The sequence below is a fragment of the Leucopleurus acutus genome (genome assembly GCF_964270905.1).
Source record: "Leucopleurus acutus genome assembly, chromosome: 4".
NCBI classification, from domain to species: domain Eukaryota; kingdom Metazoa; phylum Chordata; class Mammalia; order Artiodactyla; family Delphinidae; genus Leucopleurus; species Leucopleurus acutus.
The window spans coordinates 35503750-35520464 of NC_139146.1; the positions used below are offsets into that span (position 1 = coordinate 35503750).

The 16715-nt window shown below is 36.8% G+C and overlaps 1 protein-coding gene across 1 annotated transcript in view; it reads left to right on the forward strand.

Moving 5' to 3' along the window:
* Positions 1-12078, forward strand: part of TACR3 (tachykinin receptor 3) — a gene marked incomplete at both ends in the record, with an annotated part of 60013 nt that extends 47935 nt beyond the window's left edge. Inside the window, 2 exons of the mRNA XM_082838609.1 lie at positions 10140-10336; positions 11766-12078. Of these exons, the coding sequence (XP_082694735.1) occupies positions 10140-10336; positions 11766-12078 (510 nt within the window). The remainder of the gene's footprint in view (positions 1-10139; positions 10337-11765) is intronic.
* Positions 12079-16715: the final 4637 nt, after the last annotated feature.

Sequence of the window (16715 nt, forward strand, 5' to 3'; positions counted from 1 at the left end):
ACAATAGTCACCATGCTGTACAAGATGATGTTTTTAAATTCTAAATCAACTCATGCAATCTACCTAGTTTTTCAGTGGTTCCCTGATATAGTTAAGAAAATATATCAAAGCAATTGCAAACCCCCCAAATAACCTACGAGATCCTGCAGAATCTTGCTACCACTTAGTCTGCCAATCTAATTCTATGAAACTTCACTCTTCCTATACTATGTTCCAGTGACACTTGCTCTCAGCTGCTCTAGCACATCAAAGTTTCTCCCACTTCTCAGTCTTCACTCACACTATTATCAGGACATAGAATGATGTGCCCTTCATTCTTCTCTCTGTACATCCTCTAGGTTCCAGCTTTTGTATTTGGAAAGAATAGCTATTCTTTCCAAATATCCTGCTAAATACAAAAGCCAAGGGCAATAATAATGATTTTAATTTTGGTTTAAAATATACAAAGGTGTTTTTGTTTTATTCACTGAAATAATATTTTTGAAATCCTATTATGTACATGATAGGGCAAAAAACTGGTAAGACAAAGATAAATGATATTTTTTGCAATTAAAGTGTTCATAAAGTGGTTGGTAAAATTAAAATATCCTCAGTCAATAGGTATTTATTGAATGTCAAGAACTATGCTAAGTTTTGGAGACACAAAGATGAATAATGCATGTCCCCATATCCAGACAGAAGAAAACAGAAACATGCTCGACTGTAACATGTATCTGTGTTATAAGTATAGTATGCTAAATCTAATTAGGAAGTATTTAACCCTACCTGCATGAAGAAATGAGGGAAGCTACTCCAAGAGGTGAACTTGAGGTACTCTCCCAAAGGATGGAGAGAAAATTTTATGGGGAAAGAAACTGGATTAGGGCATTCCAGCGGTAAACACGTGCAAATCATGTAGATTTATTTCAAGGTAACTACAAATAAGGACAACATTTATTAATAAACCATGTTTTCTTAGTTTGTCATATACTATAGAGAAAAAAATTAATTTTCAGTGACTGATCTTATTTTCTATAGAAATATAGAAAAGAGTAATCTTAAATATTCTAGATTTATGCTGTTTCAAAAAACAAAGTATGCACACCTTTAAGATAAAAGCCAATTGCAAAAGACACTGGCTGGCTCAACCTTTCAGACCACAATTCATTAACAACACTGTGTTTCTAAAAGGACAAGATATATAAACACATATCAAGGCATAAAATCTGCTGTTCTGGCAAATGATGTCAGCCTAGCCCTTCACCTGGCCAGGCGCATTCTCAAGATACCAGATCCCTCCTTGCAACTTCTAGAACAGAGAAGGATGAGATGACCTGGCAGTTGATTGCAGCTCTTTCCTCTTTTACACCCTCTTCCCCAGAAGGGTAACTGAGACAGAAATCTTCTTGACTCTCTCCCCCACTTCTGTCTGTCAAAAGATCCTAAACCCTAACAGTACCTATTTATTTGAGACTAAAACAGTCCTTTCAGCAGACTTGCTTTATGGTTTCCAGGTATAATGAATATATGATATTGTCAAAGATTTACGCTTTTTTTCCATTTGTCTTTAACTGTGTTTGACATAAATAAATAACGTGGAAGTAAGTGGTACCATATGAGCACATAAAATATTTGAAGTATTGAGTCCCTATTTCATAGTTTTAGTACAGATAAATCTGTCCTTATTCATGTAGTGTTAGATCAGCCAGGTTCCAACCTCAAATTCTCGGGCCCACTCCACCATTCCAACTTATTTTCTCACTCTTTTCCCTTCCAGATTTAGAAAAATATCTCATATCACATAAATCTCATTTGAGCTGTCCCTTAGTGGAATAAGATTCTTTGACTACCCTTCACTTAAGCATCCCCTGAGAATGCTACGTGAGGAAAGAAGCAAAAGCTATTTTTCAGGGTCTTGAGAAGCAGAATGTATACAAAATGATCCCTAGCTAATGAAGAAGGAAGAGGTCCAGTAATCCTAGCTCTGAACTTGCCTTTGGGATCTTAAGAAATCATCTCCCTCCTTGGTTTTAAATCCCTCATCCATAAAATGGAGAAACTATATGGTCAAAAGTTTTTCATGGAGTTTAAATAAATTCATATATTTGAAAGTTTTAAAATGAATATAAAAAGCACTAAGCCTTTTACTAAAATCAAAGAGGGACACAACTCCACTGACTCATACACCACTTCTGCCCTCAAATGTATCCACTGGCCATACGTCTCTCAAACGACAATGTAACTATCAGCTTGACTTTCCTTTCGTGATTCTCAAAATGACTGTTAGAACTACCTGGCTGAGTGCGTCACTCCAGCAAGCTGAGCATTGTTTCTGTAGCACAGAAACTGTGTCATCACAAACTAGCTCAGAACGGTAGTAAAGGGAAAGATAAGGAAATAGAAGTTTTGAAGGACAAGATAAGAAAGTCCTTAAGTAGAGCACAGAATGAGAAATTGTAAAACACTGCTATACCTTCCAGAATTTAAGAGAGAGAAATTTGAAATGTAAAGTCAGGAGTGGGCTCTCTATTGCTGTCCAGTTACAGTGTAACAACCCAGGCCATCTCAATAAGTAAGATCAGAAGATATTGATCAAACAATTTCAAATTCCAGTCCCATTACCAAACTATCACCTTGTAGTTCATTATGAATGATACATTTATATATTTTGTCCATATGTTCTGAGTACTATAATTTTATTACATTTTTGTGTTATTAGCTAATGTATACCTTTAAAGTAAACCACATTTTTAAACCATATTTTGACATTCTTCCCTATTCTACTATAAAAGAAGCCTCAAAAACATGACTTGGCCCCAATATTCATAATATGTGACAATTTGTTTTTTGTTGATTCTTGTTGAAGTTGGTCTTATTTATTTGAATAGCTGAAATACTGGTAGATAAATTTGCTTCTATTGTTTTATAAACCATAGAAATTTTTTCTGGCTATTTTCTGTTTTAATTATCTTCCTCTAAATACTAACAAGCCAGATCTGCTCCTTCAGAAGTGAATACCTAAGTTTGATAACAAAGAAGCCTTTTGCCTTAATCAAAGGAACCACTCTTCAGTCTAAGCTCAAGTGACAGATTCAATTGGATCTTTGACTTGTATAACAACCACAAAGAATCTATCACCTTGCCCAGCAAGTAAGCTTTCTCTGTGCTTGTCATTTCTGTTACAAAGGAATTATCATGGAAAACAGTGCTTGTGAGGAGGGCCATATATAACCTAAGAGAGGCTCAAATGATGGAAATAGAGATCCTGGTCTATCCTTTACTTCCCCGAAAGCAATTTCCAGGCAATCAAAACCTCTCTGGAAGTCTCCATTTTCACTGGGAACTTGTATAGTATTTTGCCTCCTACTTTGCTGGAATTAAGCCGTATGTAATATACTCTCCTTAGCATTTCAAACACTGTATTAATCTATTCAGGCTGCATAACAAAATACCATAGACTTGTAAACAACAGAAATATTTTCTCACAATTCTGGAAGCTAGAAGTCTGAGTTCAAGGTGTCATCAAGGGTTGGGTTCTTCTAAGATCACTCTGCTATGTTGCAGATGGCTGTAACCCTCTATCTTCACATGGTCTTCCTTCTGTGTATCTGTATTCTAATCACCTCTTCTTTTTTTTTTTTTTTTTTTTTTTTTTTGCGGTATGTGGGCCTCTCACTGTTGTGGCCTCTCCCATTGCGGAGCACAGGCTCCGGACACGCAGGCTCAACGGCCATGGCTCACGGGCCTAGCCGCTCCGTGGCATGTGGGATCTTCCCGGACCGGGGCACGAACCCGTGTCCCCTGCATCGGCAGGTGGACTCTCAACCACTGCGCCACCAGGGAAGCCCCACCTCTTCTTTTAAGAACACCAGTCATATTGGTTTAGGTCCCACACTAATGACCTTATTTTAACTTAATTACTTCTTTAAAGACTCTGTCTCCACATACAGTCACATGCTGAGGTGCTGAGGTACTGAGGGTTAGGACTTCAATCTATTAATCTGGGGGAGTGACATCAGCAAGATGGCCAAATAAGATGTCCTTCATCATAGCCCCACTCAACAACAATTTGGCATCTATCCACGGGCAAGAGTGCCTTTGTAGAAACTGGGAGATCCAGGTAGGAGACTGTGAAACTGCAGTGCAGTCCAAGAATGAGGAGAGTCACTTTGAAGAATGGCCTGCACCCTGGCGGCTGACTCACCTACCACGGTCTCAGCTACAGATCCAGAAACAGCTTCATACCTCTGAGGACTTGGCTACAGCCCCGTCTGGCTTTGGTTCCGTCACCAGCACCATAGCTGGAAGAGTCTTGCCCACAGGAAGACAGATAATAGACGTACAGACCTCTGTTTGGCTGTGAACCCCTGAGTGGCCCATGAACCAGCTCTGCCCCCGCTTAGCTGTGAACCAGGAGTCCCTTGAAATAAGTGATTTAGACAGTCACCCACGGATCAGAGAGCCTTTGTGGAAGTCCAGGAGTCCAGCAGAGAAGTTCCAGCACAAAAAAGTCTGAGACTGGATGCAGTGGAAAGAGTAAGAGGAACAAACTGACTTTACACACATCACCTCTTCCCCAAGGTGACACAGCTCAGTGCCAAGAGGGCCTTCTCAGCTGTGATTTCTCCCTGGGGGGGGCAATAAGAGCATGTGACGGGGGAGTGTCAGGCTTCCTCGGATGTGTGCGGCCCTGCCAAAGATACCCATCTCTGTCTCCCTCCATCCAGAGGACTGTGGAGATCTGCACAACTAGGGGACAGAGAGCAGCTGGGAGAACGGCAGGCAGGGCTCCAAACTGAACGTATCAAAGGGACTTGGATCCTACTAACCCATCATGGCCTCCATCAGGAAGCCAGCTCACAAGCCACTGGGGATGCCTCACAGATGTTAAGAGAGTAGATCTTAAATGTTCTCAACACACACACACACACAAAGGGTAATTATGTGATGTAATGAAGGTGTTAACTAACCCACCTGGGATAATCATCTCACAATAGATACATGTATCAAATCATTATTTTGTACACCTTAAACTTGCACAATGTTACATGCCAATTATATCTCAATAAATCTAGAAAAAACTTCTAATAAATAAAAAGGCATGTAAACTTTAAATAATGTGGTAGTGAGGACATAATTGAGTCCATAATAAGCCTCTGTAAGTTTTTATCTTTAACCATGATCCCATAACATCAAACTTTATTTCCTCTTGCCTTAATGGACTTCTTATTCTAATGTCCTCCTGTCTTCCTTTTTGTGGCTGCTGGCTGCATTCCTTTTTATGCCTTCAGATCATCATAAACCTGAAATCTTACAATACTTTAAAATTCTAAGTTTCCAGTGGAAAAGTGAAATTACATTAAAAATGAAGCATGACCAATGAAGTGTAAAGAAGTAGAATCCAAACACAATACTGCACACACACACACACACTCACACAGAAATATTTTCCACATTCCATGTATATACACATAGGGTTTTCTCATTCGTTTCACCTTGACATAATTCCTTACAGGCACTGCTCTAAGCTAATGTTAATTGAATAGTCATGCTAGTTGGAGTTGGCAACAGTGTCAAATTTCTTGGATGACACTAACAAAATACACCTATAATCACATCTAATTCTGAAATTACTGTCAAAATTCAACTCGTCTTCTGGACTATCCTGAACTTTTTTCACAAGTGTTACTACTTAGTTCTCTTTTTCTCCCTTGGGACTGAAATTTTTAAGCATGTTCTTTTAAACTGAAGCAGCAAAAGCCCAACCTAAATAGTCCAAGAAGTAGTACTTTAGATTTTGATGCTTGTCATTAATTTTTTTCCATACCTTACTCTTGAGAATATTATTTTAATTTGCTAGTATGAAGTTAGAATAAGCAGGCCTGTAATTTTGACCTAAGGATATATAATGGTTATTTAAGAACATTTGTGCAGATAAAAGGTACAGAGAAGTGGTAGGGTATATAGTCCATGGGATGGTTCTTCAAAACATGCTCTGAGGTTTTAATCAAAACAAGAAGTTCCTTCTCACATACAGTTGACCATTTCCAATTCAGACATTTAAAAAGAATAAATTCCCCCTTGAAGAATATAATTCCTAGATTTTTTTAAGGTTGGCAATATTTCCTAGACTGGCAAATTAATTTCCTAGACTGATTCTTTTTTCTCTTACAACTTAAAACCTCAAAATCATCCATCCTGCATTAATTTAATATGATAGATAAGAACAGCTGCAGGCATTCCAGTCTAACCTGTACAGGATAGAAAGTCAAAGATTTTTTTTCCCAATACCTGAAGAAAAGGTGCCTAAAGCTTATTCTCACTAACTTATGACGTGCATTTCCATCCTGTCTATGTACGAGTAAAGTGGATTCTAAACTATTAAGAAGAGGCAATGTTGCTATAAGAGCTACCTCCCTTGTCCCACCTCCCTTCTTTCTCAACTGGTAAGTCCCTGTGCCAAGGACAATGGATGGCCACAGCTATCCATGTTGCCATGGAGAGTAAATCCAATCGCCTCAGAAGCTGGATATGTCTTTCAGCTTCAAGAAATACCCAACATCGATCAATCTTTGTATCAAGTTACAATAAAATTTGTTAAGGCACGGTGAAAGATTTGAGTCATCTCTATCCCAGTCTCTTATCTTGCCTAAAACATTATCAGGAGTTTCAGAAAGTCCACCAACTTTCCTGCTTAGCATATGTAGCCTGTCTGAGCTAGTACCATTGTCCAGCCATGAGACACAGGGGAACTGAGCAGTTGCACATCTATCATTGCTCAAGGTTTGTGCTTCAAAGTGCTCTTTCCCTTGCCTTTTTATGAGGAAGATGATTACAATTTCTTGATTTCAGCATTTCACAAAGCAAGGCAATTTTGTCCACCCAGGAGCCTACTTTTGCATTTACATCAAACCTGGGGGCCTGAAAGTTTGATATATGAAATCATTCCAGAAGATTTTATGAGCAGAGACCCAAGGTAATGGTTAAAATGTATTTGAGAGCAATAAATCAATAAAATATAGCTGTTGTTTCACGATAAAAGATCCTTTCTTGTAGGTTCTTTTAGATTTTTCCTAAAACTCTTCAAATAGGTTTCTAAATGTTTTGCAACAGGGTCCTTAAGGCCATATATATGTGAATTATAAGTTATCTGATACTCTGTTTCTACACATGCACTTTAATTTTCCCATATTCCAGACTTCTTCCACATTGATGGTAGGAAGTCACATTACAAGACTCTGATAGCCTTTGCAGCTCTTCAGCTATTGTTGAAAAACAGTTTCATGCAAAGGGAAATTGGTTAGTCTGTATAAAAGCAATTAAATAAGCTTTTATGTACATTTGCTGATTCTGTATTTAACACAGTAGTTTGTACCATGTTCACATTGTCATAAATATTTTTCTTACCCTTAACATTTATTCAGAACGAAATGCAATGCTTTCACGCATTCAAAATAATATATCAGTAATACTGTTTGTGCACTAATATGCTTTACCTGAATTTGTTTGCCTAGAAAAGGGAAATAGTTTTATATACACATGTTCATTTTAAAGTTGGAGGACAAATGATACCAGTGATTCATGACACAGTAAAACTGTGAACATCACTTAGCCAACTAAAAGTCTTTTAGCTTTTGTATTCAGTTTCATTTACTTATTTTTCAAAACTCTGAACAGCAATTATGTGTGAAATCCAGTCTACATGCCTGAAATACATAGGTAAAGAAAACAAGCAGAACATTCTTGCTTTTTGTGTGTTCTAGCATAAGGAGACACAAAGTAAAGAATAAACACAACCAACTGAAAGTAAAGAGCAAGCTAAGGGGTTTGGGGTGCTGGAAAGACAGATTGAGATTTTAAATAGGCTGGTCAGAAAATGATTCACAGAAAAAGTGACAACTGTGCAAAGGTTTGAGAGATGAGGTTGCTAGCTAGTGAGAATAACTGGGGGAAGAAGGAGAGGGAGAAGCCAGGGAGAATAATCTTGGACAGGAGCTTGTGTACAATGTTCAAGGAACAATAGGATGTTCACATATTGAAGAATGAAAAAAATCAACCAAATCCATGTCATTCAGTCTAAACTTCCCTGAGTCTACAGGTAGCATGCATTGAGTCATTCCTGCTTATAATAAACTAGTAAGTTTCATTCCTGCTTATAATAAACTAGTAAGTTCTCATAAATATTTTCAATTTATTTACACGTTTGCATCCCCATTCTTATGCAGTTTTGATTTACATTTTTGCATTTTTCATTATATTATAATCTTCTTCAGGATAAGGAATTGGTTCTCTACTCATTATTTTTCTCTATTATGTTTTTTAGACCCAATAGACATTCAATAAATCTTATTAATTGTAAGCAGAAAAAACAGACTTAAGAGGCTGAGTTTTAAAAATTTTAACTTGGATTCCATGAATCACAGTCATCAAATCTTTTGGCCTTTGCCTCAGTTTCCTAAAGTGCAATTGAAAACCAATTAATAAGTTGTTAGATGTGTGAAACATTGTATAAATGTAAAATTATAATAAAAGAGACTCCTTACTTGTATTCTACAAATATATGAATAAAAAATAGGAGGGATAAAACGCAGAATTCTGAACACAGTTATTCAGAAAAAAATGCAATTGACAGAACATTGAGAAAATCAAAACACTGCATGGTGGGGCCAGTGATGACATTCTGTGAGCTACTGACCTGGATTTTCAGCTCTGATGGCCAATTACCATCAGCTAATACTAAATACCTGGATGCTAAAAACGATTAGGCCCTTGGGAAAGCTTTGCCTTCCACATTGATCCATTTCATGCCTTGTCTATTTCTAGAATCATGTCTCTCATGATTTTTAATCTTGTCAACTTTCATCTGAATCCCAACTTGCAATCATATAATGAGTCCAGTACTTAAATAATGTACTTTCATAGTTTCAAGATGCTACATAGGCTGTTTACATCAGGACTTTCTCTGATTGGTGTTCTGCGACTGTGGTTAAGCCTCAAAATTATTTTATTTATTATTCTAAACTTTTTACAAATTCCCAAAAGAAGTATGAACAAATTTACTCGACAGATTGGTAATGAGAAATATTAAATGAGGTTATCCGAGGATATTGTTATTATTATTTCCTTCCACATAGAATGCGAAGCTGCTCACGGTGTTCAATAACTTTCTCTACCTTTCTTACAGACACAATGGAACAGATTTTATCTTATTTACAGACACACAAAACATCCTCCCATTCAACTTCCTGTTACAAACTGTACATTGCCGTTCATTATTCATTCATTTTATATCTAATTATCTATCTCCAGCAATACACTAGAGACTGTGCTAGATGCTGGGGACGTTAATATAATTAAGACATTCTCTATGTCTTTTAGGAATTTAAAGACTAGTGGAGGAGAAATAGAGATTGACATTCTACTTTGACTAGAGCTTTCCAGCATATTGTGGTTCAAAAGTTAGAACAGAGGAAATGACCCATGCTTACCAAACTCAAAGAAATTGGTATATAAACCAGTTGTATAAGCCAATTGCCTACTTACAAATTTAAAAGTAGTGATATTTTCTCAAACTAATGTGAATATCCTTTTTCACTATCCAGAGAAACCTTTACCAATATCAGATTAGAAAAGAAACCAAGGTAACATTCAGACGGTTTCCCAGTGAGAATGGTATTAGAGTAAAGAAATCTAAATAGTCATAACCTATACTCAGGCTATAATAAACACTGCAGAACACACTCAGCCACTACAGCCTGATATACCTCCACTGTGACTCAACAGTCAGTTCTCTAGATATAAAGTCTTCACTATTTTACAGTTCAGCCTAGCACAGCCAAATCCTAGCTCTTGCTTCTTTCTCCCCCAGGCTTTTTGATGTTTTATAAACACGTATTTTCTTCAAGCCAATTAAAATATATTTGGTTCTGTTTGAGTGATTGCCACCCATTCACTGGGTGACACAAGCACGCTTTCTTGAAACTTACCTTAGGTAACTATCCTTATATTATCTTGCCATTTTTTAATATATTGACTATTTCTTAGGCATGCTATGTATTTAACTGTATTGGCAGAAGAATATGATTTGCAGTAGGCTATTAGAACTAATAAATATAATGACTTTTATATTTGCCAAAAATGACCTCTTTCTGTCTTCCCAGGTTGTAAAAATGATGATTATTGTCGTGGTGACATTTGCCATCTGCTGGCTGCCCTATCATATTTACTTCATCCTCACTGCAATCTATCAACAACTAAATAGGTGGAAATATATTCAGCAGGTCTACCTGGCTAGCTTTTGGCTGGCAATGAGCTCAACCATGTACAACCCCATCATCTACTGCTGTCTGAATAAGAGGTAAACACAAGATTACCAAATGCAAGCTCCTTTTCACTTCTGACTTCAGTGAAAGCATATAATGCTGTTCCAGCTCCCTGATGCACATTTAAAATTCAAAAGGAAGGGAAAATTGAAAAATTCACTGAGAGGAGCACAGAGCTAGATATTTTTCTAGACTCCTCCCTATTTAATGAAATAGCTCACCTTAACAATTACCTCTTCAAAACAATGCTTTTAGGGATTCTAACTGGGTGGGTTTTATATAGGCCAAATTCTCTCTCCAAACCCTTTAGAATTATACTTGCCAAAGAAAAAGAAATGCCCTGTTATTAATTAAAGGAGGAGAGTTGAAAATGTGCTCAAGTCCTCGAAGAAATGAAGGCACATCGTAGAAATGCACAGACGGAGAGATGATGGCATATGTGAGTGGACTCTATTAAAAAGGATGTCTTGTAAATAGACTTCAAAATAGAAGGTGTTGTGAGAGCAACAGAAGCAACACTAAGGAAAAGAATGACAATCCTCCTTCCAGCATAATGAGGTCAGCGAGTTAGACAGGGTGCAGCCTCTGGTGGAGGGGGCGCTATTTTTTAAAGTGAAGTTGGAAAGAAAAGTAGAAATATTCACAGTTCAATTTAAGACTGGGAAAAAAAAAAAGGTAAACTGTGGTTTCCAGATAAAAAACACCTTAGTTGTAAGGTCAGCACATGGAGGAGAAGGGTTAAGTTTCATAGGGTCAATAATTTCCTTAATAAACCTATATGGTTTAGCACAAGCAGAAACTGAATTTCATGGAAGTAACTACATGACCTAAATCCTAAGCTCGCTTTCCAGTTGGACCTCTACCACACTGTTCCTCAAGTTTCTTAAAAACTACTAAATTCTTACTTTTTTTCAGTAAGTGCTAAGCCATATATCAATTCAAACCTCCCCATAAGCAGTACATCTGTTTTTAATCAACTTCATGTAATGGTTTACAAAGCCAAGGATTTTGCACTTTCATATATGATTAGATAAAAACCATCCAGATAAGCAATTAATTTTAATATTAAATGAGACTTTATAAATGTGTAATTATTTCTGTAAGAAGCTATTTTGAAATATGTCATTTTTAAGTGCCTTACCCAGCAAACTTAATTCACTTATGTAAATGTATAAAATTATTGAAGAAACATACACTCTTTCTTTGGCATATTGATTAGTGATACTGGGTTTTTACTATATGATGACTTGCTTCTCATTGGTGGAAAATTAAGATTCAATTCAAACAAGAAGAACGTAGAAGACTAGTACCAATACTGTGGCATAAATTCTAAGAGTTTGACTAGAAAATTAAATTTAAAAACTGAGTTGGCTTAACTGCATTAAGTAGGGCTTTCTGCACCAGTTGAAGGAAATTTCCACTTGAAAACATGACTTTTTCTTCCCATGGCCTGCTTCTCCTCAGATTTCGAGCTGGCTTCAAGAGAGCATTCCGCTGGTGTCCTTTCATCAAAGTTTCTAGCTATGATGAGCTGGAGCTCAAGACCACCAGGTTTCACCCGACTCGGCAAAGCAGCCTGTACACTGTTACCAGGATGGAGTCCATGACAGTGGTGTTTGACCCCAATGATGTGGATAAGACCAAATCCAGTCGGAAGAAGAGAGTACCTCCAAGAGACCCAAGCTTCAACGGCTGCTCCCGCCGGAATTCCAAATCTGCCTCCACCACTTCAAGTTTCATAAGCTCACCCTTTACTTCTGTGGATGAATATTCCTAAATCCATTTCCACAGCTGAAAGAGTAGGGTGAGGCCATCATGGTGCCACCATAGGCCCACACCCTCCTGATTGTCGGTCAGCCCTGTCCTACATACTCTCTGAAAATAGAAGGGCAATTTTTAGGCAACTATGTTTCAACTGAGAAAGATAGCATATAAGTGTAACAAAGACACTATTCAGATATTTGCCCCCTCAAAAGTAAAATGGCCTTTGAATTTATTCTTTGAAAACTGAATTATTATATGTAACAGAAAAATATACTGAAAAATACTTGTAGAATGTTCCATTTTTCTCACTGAAAAACTGCAATATACATTTGTGACCCTAAGGTGACATATGATTTTCCCAAAAGATTAAAGAACCTTTAAAATATAATTATGTGAATGAATTAAAACAAAACCTATATAAAGTGTTTTCATCTATAGCTATAAAACAGAAAAAAAGTTATATGACTAATTTTACCACTAGAATGATGGAAAATTAACCTCCAGGAGTAAAAGTTAATGAAAATCTTTGCAAAAGAGAACTAATTCTGTGGAATAAAATTTTTTTGAGATTTACTCCAAGAAATGTAACTGAAAAAGAAATCTAATCAAATTATTAGGCATCTGTACATATTATTTTCTTTACATTTTTATCTGGGAAAGTGGCTTCAAAAGAAAAAAAAATAATTATTTACTTTTTGACCATTACATATATTAAAGCGCCAAGAGCTAAGAAACAAAGTTAGGGCCTTAAAATGACAAAGCAAATCCTTCTGATCCTCCCTATTTTATTTTTCACAAATATTTTTAAAAATTTTTAAAAGATAGGTAGATTACAAAACACTAAAGATGCTTTCTAATGGAGAAGGGAAGAATCTCTGACTACCAATTTTTCTTTTTCTTTTTTTTTTGTGGTACGCGGGCCTCTCACTGTTGTGGCCTCTCCCATTGTGGAGCACAGGCTCCGGACGCGCAGGCTCAGCGGCCATGGATCACGGGCCCAGCCGCTCCGCGGCATGTGGGGTCTTCACGGACCGGGGCACGAACCCGTGTCCCCTGCATCGGCAGGCGGACTCTTAACCACTGCGCCACCAGGGAAGCCCCTGACTACCAATTTTTAGGCAAGAATTAAAGATAGTAATTCATAGTTATGACAGCGGACAAGAACATCTACTAGCTCCAAAGGGAAACGTGTTTCTCCTCCATAACCCCAGGAAAAAGTTTAAGGTGGATGTCAACTTAATACTTGTACAGTGCCCTTATTCTCTCCCCTTTCCCCACTGAAAAAAGAGTAAGGACTAGGGGAAAGTATCAGAAAATATATTCAGATGCAAAGCCTTAGGACAAAAAGTTTATGTACTGCCTATATGTATATTAGTGCCTATAGGTAAATCAAGTAAGATGTAGAAAGCTGAATCAACTGTTAGAGTAGAAAGCTGGACCAGACTTGGATAGATGTGAAACAATACCAGGTGAACGAGAATAATATACACCTTTCCACAGAGAGAGCCTTCCTTTTGTCTGCTTAGATAATTCAGAAATTCCTCCAGAAAGAAATGAGCTAATGGTCCTAAAGAAGCATCTGTTTTACTACAAGCAAAAATATACTGACACATTTCTGAAATCCATAACAAAACAAGGTACACCATTAAGCGTAGAATTTATCTTCCAGACCTCAGTGCTTATAAACCATCTTTTCTTGAATTAGGGATACTGTCACTCCTGCTCAAGAAAGCAGAAACCTCCTGAGAATGTGGTTGTATAGTACAGACTTCTCCTTTAAAATAGTCAGATTTTTAAAGCTATCCAGCTAGAATAATTAGCTATAACACTTTACTGGATTTTTATGCCTCCATCAATACAGAACCTCCTATTTTTTTTTAAGAACAAGATAAAAGCAATTATTTCAAGAGAATATCACAGTCTATTGCTCCTACAACATCAAATTTTCCAATCCTACCCCCTGTTTTGGACCTGAAGTCAGAAATATTTAAATTGTTACAAGGTGTTATAAAAGTCTACACACCCCTCATCATATGGGTTTAAGCTGAATTTCTTCTGATTACACCAACAAACAAGTAGATGCACATACATACATATACACACATGCAAGTGTGCAGACACATACAGTCTGTTTAATGTATGTAAGAACTTCAAAGAATTAAATTCAAAATTGAATGCTGAAATAGTAGTGGCCTTTACAGAGTTGCCACAAACAGTTCAATAAAGCCTGTGAAGCTTGTATGCATGCTTTAGATAAGCAAATGTATTATCATTTACTACCTAATCGTTGAGTATGTTTTTAAGTGTTCATTCCAAAATATGTAAATGCTTATCATATAATGTGAAAGTGTCAAGAAAAAGCCTAATATTTTAAAGCAAACATTTCTTCTTCTTAAATTTATAAATGATTGTGGGACTAGCATTAATGAATATTCTAGATACATGGGACCATATTCAGCTGTAGAATAGGAATGTGAAGTCTGGCCCCCAAAATCAATGTAATCATCCCTCACCAAAATACATTAATACTGGGTCGTATGGTAGTTCTATTTTTAGTTTTTTAAGGAACCTCCATACTGTTCTCCATAGTGGCTGTATCAATTTACATTCCCACCAACAGTGCAAGAGGGTTCCCTTTTCTCTACACCCTCTCCAGCATTTATTGTTTGTAGATTTTTTGACATGGCCATTCTGATTGGTGTGAGGTTATAACCTCATTGTAGTTTTGATTTGCATTTCTCTAATGATTAGTGATGTTGAGCATTCTCACATGTGTTTGTTGGCAATCTATATATCTTCGTTGGAGAAATGTCTATTTAGGTCTTCTGCCCATTTTTGGATTGGGTTGTTTGTTTTTTTTTTGATATTGAGCTGCATGAGCTGCTTGTAAAATTTGGAGATTAATCCTTTGTCAGTTGCTTCATTTGTAAATATTTTCTCCCATTCTGAGGGTTGTCTTTTAGGACAGGAATAAAGACGCAGACGTCGAGAATGGACTTGAGGACACAGGCAGGGGGAAGGGTAAGCTGGGATGAAGTGAGAGAGTAGCATTGACATATATACACTACCAAATGTAAAACAGATAGCTAGTGGGAAGCAGCTGCATAGCACAGGGAGATCAGCTCGGTGGTTTGTGACCACCTAGAGGGGTGGGATAGGGAGGGTGGGAGGGAGACGCAAGAGGGAGGAGATATGGGGATATATGTATGCATATAGCCGATTCACCTTGTTATACAGCAGAAACTAACACACCATTGTAAAGCAATTATACTCCAATAACGATGTTAAAAAAATACTTTAATACACCTGAAAAACATAACTCCTGCCTTCACACATTACGGAAACTCAGTATAATTTAGCAGGACATCTAAGGAAAAATATTGCTCCAATCAGCTGTTTTGTTTGTATTCTTTTTGTTGTTGTTGCTTTGCTTGCCAAGTATCATCCTTCTGGCATGATGCAAATACCTGAGTTCCAGAGAGTATCTTTAATACTTTTTATGGAAAACTGACATCATTTAGTTAATACTCATGACTCTTAAACCAAGACCTTATGAAGCAGAATATTTTAGGTTCAAAAATTTGAAAAGTAGTAATAATAAAATGAATGAATACAATATGAAAAAATGAAAGAGATAAGATTTTAGTCCTTTTGTCTGAATTTTGACACTGAGAACTGTAGAATAATACACATGGAAACCAGCTTTAGTAGGAGTCATGTTAAATAAAGCTATGCCAGTATTTTCATATTTGTCAGGGTTTGGAAGAATTTGCCTCCAAAATTCACTCTACCCTCTGATGTTCAAGTTCACTGTGAATCTTTTTCACTGTTTGTAGGCAAACAGTGGCTGGAAATACCAGGCAGATGGTCAAAACATCCTAGGTGTTTTTGTACTTAGATCAACAGCAGAAAAATACAAACTATTTTGAGAGAATTCTAAAAGACTCAAAAAACCTTGCATCATTTTAAATACTGTTTTTAAATACAAAAATAATAAACATTGTATTTTCATTATTTTGCATCTGGACAAAGTGTTTTTGAAATTCCCTGCATGGGAAAAAATTAAAGCAAACATGATTACTATAGAATCCAATCAAACATCTTTTATTTTTTTTAGCAAGCTCAGTATGCTGCTGCATTTTTTTTATCTCCCAACTTCATGACAATGACATTTCTGACCCAGCAGCCAAATTCATGTTCTTTTCCAGATCCTGCCAGTCTCTTATAAACAGAGATCCTATGCATTTCAAAGTGAACTCCACCCCTACAATGCACACAGAAGAATGCCAAGAAGCTTAGTATCATACCTCAGAAGAACAAAATAAATGTGAAAAATCAATGCTGCCTAGCTCAGAATTTGAATTTGATTTTTTTTAGTGCAGAATTTCATCAGAAAACTTCTGATTAGTGTCTGGTAATTTACTCCATCAAATACAAAGGCAGGAAAATTATAACAATTTCTCACATTTACCAGTAACAATTTGAGTTCCCACTTATTTTTGTCCGTGTGCCAAAAGTTAAGAAAATTCAAGCATGACACTGGCCAGGTTGTAATATTTTCCTTCGGGCCAAGCAGGAATGGAGAATAATGTCCAATAGTTCTGAACAAGTTCAGTAACTGTGTGTTGTAAAACAGCTTGGCAAAAATTC